This window comes from Chelon labrosus, assembly GCF_963514085.1.
Source record: "Chelon labrosus genome assembly, chromosome: 9".
NCBI classification, from domain to species: domain Eukaryota; kingdom Metazoa; phylum Chordata; class Actinopteri; order Mugiliformes; family Mugilidae; genus Chelon; species Chelon labrosus.
Genome location: NC_140359.1, coordinates 22,896,289 through 22,901,803, shown reverse-complemented (window position 1 = coordinate 22,901,803; position 5,515 = coordinate 22,896,289). Strand labels below are relative to the sequence as shown.

At 42.0% G+C, this 5,515-nt stretch overlaps 1 protein-coding gene across 1 annotated transcript; it reads left to right on the top strand.

Moving 5' to 3' along the window:
- The first annotated feature begins 496 nt into the window (after positions 1-496).
- On the top strand, positions 497-4,226 carry LOC311493358 (granzyme A-like). The gene is made up of 5 exons (XM_084551979.1): positions 497-642; positions 826-967; positions 2,518-2,653; positions 3,446-3,721; positions 3,812-4,226. The coding sequence occupies exons 1-5, from the start codon at positions 579-581 to the stop codon at positions 3,968-3,970; spliced, it is 777 nt and encodes a 258-aa protein (XP_084408105.1). The 5' UTR covers positions 497-578; the 3' UTR covers positions 3,971-4,226.
- Positions 4,227-5,515: the final 1,289 nt, after the last annotated feature.

Genomic DNA, 5,515 nt, shown 5'->3' with positions numbered 1-5,515 from the left:
TGACCACCTTCCTAATATTGTGTAGGTCTCCCTTGTGCCTCCAAAAGAGTTGTGACTCATCAGAGAATGGACATGGTCCTTCTGAGGGTGTCCTGTGGTGTCTGGCAACAGAATGTTGTTAGTGGGGGGGCGTTGAGGGGAGGGGCCTCTGTGGATCATCCCTCAGATACTTGATCAGTTTGGGGTCTAGTGAATTTGGAGGCCAGGTCAACACCTTGTTCTGTTCTTCATGTTTTCTGAATTGTTTTTGTCGTTTCTCTTTCTTGATTATTTAGCTCCCAACCTTTTTCACATAATCAGTATGTTTCACTTTTCTCACAGTTTTCTCCGACATTACCACATTGATAATATCGCGTATATAGGTTATAAAACTTCCACTACACAGCTGCTGAATTAAATGGTTATAATTACTGGTAAATGATACCACAGACCCTCTATAATCCTTTGGTAGCATTGTGCTGACTCATCGATTTTCACTGTGAGACCACATCCTTTGAGCTTAACACATAAAGGCGAGGGTGCTCACTGAGGTGGGTTTCAGTGCCCTCGCCATCATCTGATCAAAGAAGACAGACGAAATGTTTAGCCTGAGAGATTTCAGAGTTCTCGTCCCGTTTGTGTTTCTCCTCATCGTCCAGTCCAGTGAGTAATATTTTCGGTTGTGCACTAATTAACTTAGATGACAGTTTCATGTAACAGTGCAGAGTTACTGCTTGTTACTAATTTCTTTCAGTATGACAGTGCAACTGGTACCGTGCTTCTTTGTGTTGTGGATTTATTGATTCTGCTCTGTTTTGCCTGTCGTATTTTTTTTATATATTCTAGGCCATGGTTCTGAGATTATTGAAGGAAAAGAAGTGAAGCCACACTCGCTGCCTTACATGGCTCTGCTGCACGCCAATTTATTTGTCTGTGGAGGGACACTCATCGATCCAAAATGGGTCCTGACTGCTGCCCACTGTAATGTGTAAGCGTATTTGGAATTTTAAGACTTGTGATAATTAACATTTTATATTTATGTTTATAGAAAACACAATCTGACTAGAAATCAGAAAAGCCTTTATTGTCATTGTTTGCATGATATAACTGCAAGATATCCAGTGTAACGCGGAACTGGTTAGAGGGAGGCTCAATGCACGACTTAGAACTCAGGTGGCAGATACAAAGTCTTTACTTCCAAAAGTAGGAGAAGATAAAGCCCAAAAAGTAAAGAGGAAAAAAAAAGAAAAAGACGAGAATCATACTGACATGGGGTACAAAGACGAACTGGCAAAAGGGGAAGGAAACACAGAGACTAAATACTAGAGGAGCAATGAGGCACAGGTGAGACACATCAGGGCGGGGCAAACAATCAGGGACAGCAACCACACAGGGGAAGTGAAGACATCTGAAATGATAGAGAGTTAGTGACTTACAAAAGAAAACAGGAAATGCCCTAAACGCAGAAAGAGTTGACCATGACTTGGTGTTGCAGATCTGGATTTGACACTCATTGTGCACAGTGGTGCTTTTAAGAAGAACAACATGCAACGTATGTAAAAGAAATCTCCACTACATGACAATGGTGGACTAGTGCACACAGCCCTGCAGGGAGTCTGTGCTGAGAGAGATCATGCTTTCTTCAGAATGTATTAGCATGAATACAAATACAGAAATATTTTGTCTGGGCTTTGGCAGAGTAATAGCTGAGTCAGGGTTCAGGGATGATGCTTTGCAGACCGACATTTACACTCATCTGTCTGTGTTTTAGGGGTCAGTATTTGTCAGCAGGGTTTTTTTGTGGAGCCCAGCTCTACTGTAGAGCTTTTGATTCAAGAAAGAACAACAACTAAACCACTGTGATCTCAAACTAACCAACCACAAATGTCAGTCACTGCAAGAAAGCACAGAAGCGCCGCAGAGTTCTAGTAAGCTGACTTTTTTAAAACTGGTCTTCTCTGTGGTGTTGCTAAGTGAATGCATCATACCACAGCTGACTCATGTTTTTCTGCACACTATCGCAAAGCCAGACTGAAAGGAGCGACCCCAGTTGGATGATTCCATGTCCGATGCTCGATGTGCAGAACTGTGCCTGTATAATTTCCTCTAGTTTCATACGTATCAGCCCACATCCATGAAAGTCAGTTTTACATGATAACAGCTCTGCTGGAGCAAAACCTCCAGTCACTGGGGAGAAAAAATGCTGTGCAGGTTTCTATGTGATTCACATCTAATGAGAAAAGTACAAGAAAATAACTCAAGGGCTCCGACATAAAATGAAGAAGTGACGACAGAATTTAAAAAATAAATAAATAAAGGGTTTATTTCATTAAAACAAGCAAAAGGGCAAATTTGGTGAGAATCTGCAGCTTCCTTCAGGCCTATCCACACCTCCTCAGCTGAGGCACTGCCACTGAAAGGCCAATGGAGGTGCAGAGACACATAACTATTTTATCATTAATATATGCACTCCTTACCTGTTATCCTACTGTATAACCGCAGTATAATCTAACACTGGCTGTGTTTCCGTCCTTCCAGCTTTGAGAAAGTGATACTGGGGGTGCACTCCTTCAAAAAAAAGGAAAAAGACAGGCAGGTCCTAAATGTGGAGAAAAGATATCCTCATCCCAACTATGATGAGGAACTCGACGTCAATGACCTCATGTTGCTCAAGGTAAGTTTACATTACAGCATATATGACCCTGACCAAAGGTATAATACAGCAATCAGTGCCGGAAAGTGGTTGAAGACAGAGCTGCTCCTTCAAAGTGAAGCCAAAGCAAGTAGAGCTCCCCCTGGTCATAAGCTCCACCCCCTCCATGTAAGTGGATGGGACTTGAGCCAAACTAAAACACTAAAATACACATCAAATATATATATATATATTTCCGTGGTGGTTTGTGAGATATAAACATGTAGTCAGTGTAGCGCCCCCTACAGGCCGGATTTCACGAAACTTTCCATAATTGTGTGCAAGCGTATTACAATGATGGTTGCTAAGTTTCATAAGGATTGGGTGAATACTTCAAATGTTATAGGCCTTAAAGTCATATGAAATGTTTGCGCGTCACCTGTAGACGTAATGTGACGCAACTTGATGGGCGTCTACACAATATGTTATAAATTGTGTATGCCAAATTTCATGAAGTTAGCTACTGCACTCTTGGCTCAACGGGGAATAGCACTAGCGTAACAAAATATTGGTGAAATGAACGAGTTTCGCGGCAGATAACACATTATTTAGAGGCTGCATTGCGGTGCCCCAGTCTCTCTCATTATATGAATATACATGGATCTAAATATCGTCCGAACGACTCTAAATGACACCAAAGTTATATGGGTGACTAAATGGGTATTTTATGCCAGACACAAGGTCCAGGTTGTAAAAAATGGTAATTCCCCTTTAAGGAACCAAATGTATAGATAGTTTGCATCTATACAGTAAATAATATTTTTCAATTTTCAGCTTGACAAACCAGCGAAGCGAACCAAGACAGTGAAATGTCTCAAGTTGGGTAAGTCCATCAAAGACCCCACAGCTGGAAGCAAGTGTCTGGTTGCTGGGTGGGGAACAACAAAGAACACGACCAAGACGATGTCTGACGTCTTGATGTCCGCCCACGTGACTGTGGTCGACAGAGTGAAGTGCAACTCTCCCGACTATTACAACAACAATCCTCCCATCACCAACAGCATGATATGTGCTGGTTCGGATGGTAAAAACAGTGGAGATACATGTCTGGTAAACTTTGCAACTTTTCAGCTCCACACTGCAACTTTAACTGCTGCGAATGCCTGAAAGTGACCGTTCATGTCATTGTTCTCACCGTAGGGGGACTCAGGAGGGCCGCTGTTGTGTAAAGGAGCGGTGGTTGGAGTCACTTCTTTTGGAAAGGGGTGTGGCTTGGTCGACAAACCCGGAGTGTACTCGTTTCTCACAAAAGAGCACCTCGCCTGGATCAAAAAAACGATGAAGGGGGGTGGGATGTGAGCTCTCTCTGTGTGTGTATGATTCCACCTGCTGATTCTCGTTTATTATTTTAGATTTGCAATCGGTAGCTTTCTTTTTTTTTTCTGTATCTGCTTATATTAGCATCCCCAGCTGACCTTTTTATTTTTCCTCCTCCAAAACCAATCAGATGGAAGCAAATGTGTAGATGAACTTTTGACTTTTTAACTAGTCTCAAATGAAATGCAGTTGTTTCTGTTTCCAGTGATTACTTCCAGAGACATTACTGGACACTGAGAAATGTATGCTCCAGCACACACACAAATTAGTCCTCCTTTATTTTATCTTCTCTCTTCTTTCTCTCTTGTAATCAGACACTTTTGGTTATGTCAGAATAAAATAACCAGGTAATACTCCCCCATGAGGTTCTTCTTGGTTAATACATGTCCTCAGATCGGCAGCATACAGCTAATTAGGAATGAAAGACTGCTATTGTTCAGTAAATGTATGACCCATTGTTTAAGAAACTGCTCACACTTTGATGGTAAATCTGTCCATTATAACTGTAAACTGCATGAGAAGAGAAAGTTCAGCATGAGTTTACATCTGCCCTGGTTTCAGTGGCCAAAGCTGGCTACTTCAACAGCTTATTGATGCCTCTTATTTGTTTCAGGATCTGTTTTTCATGACTGGTTTAATTGCACTTTCAGTGGCATTGCTTGCTCTATCACAAGTTTGAGGATTCACATTAAATCCTGTGAAACAATTTTGTGGTTGTGACGCAAAACCTTAAAACAAACTGCAATAAAGCTAGAAGCAGAACTACAAAAAGCTTCACGTCTCCGCTTCCTTGTTGAACTGCATGAACTGATGCATAATTATTTCACATCTTTATAGCATAAAAGTTTTGTCTTTCAGTCCTCTGGTTTCAGTGTGAACATTTAAAACTTTATTTGGCAGACACTGAGAAAGCTTCCTGCATGACACAGCTGCAGTAGCTGCTAACACACAGAGCACTTTTGAAACTATGATCATGAACTTCACGATCATGAAGACCACGAAACCCACATTCTCACAGTGTATGTTAAGACCCCATAGTGGAAACATGTTAAAATGGTGCAGCATGTACACAAGTGGCTTCTTAAACATGTCTGTTTCCATTAACTTAGACCTGTACCACCCACCTAGACCAGAGCAGGCACCCTCAATCCATAGCAATGACACTCCTTGATGGCAGCAGCCATCCCCAGCAGGATGCAGCTTAGCACAGGCACACACACAAAAACACTTTAGGAACAGCCCAAAAAAACAAACAAAAAAAACATGAAGAACAGCACAAGGTGTTGACCTGGCCTCCAAATTCACTGGATCTCAAACTGATCAAGCATCTGTGGGATGATCCACAGAGGCCCCTCCCCTCAACCCATAGGACCCAAAGGCCCCCCACTAACAACATTCTGTTGCCACAGGACACCCTCAGAAGGTCCATGTCCATTCTCTGATGGGTCAAAACTGTTTTGGAGGCACAACTGTGGCAACCTACACAATATTAGAAAGGTGGTCATAATGTTATGTCTGATCGGTGTA

Bases quoted from the DNA above. Each gene is read 5' to 3' on its own strand.
- LOC311493358 (XM_084551979.1), top strand. From the start codon at position 579: ATGTTTAGCCTGAGAGATTTCAGAGTTCTCGTCCCGTTTGTGTTTCTC. The intron at 2,654-3,445 runs GTAAGTTTACAT...TTCAATTTTCAG, and splicing joins ATGACCTCATGTTGCTCAAG to CTTGACAAACCAGCGAAGCG. The intron at 3,722-3,811 runs GTAAACTTTGCA...TTCTCACCGTAG, and splicing joins ACAGTGGAGATACATGTCTG to GGGGACTCAGGAGGGCCGCT.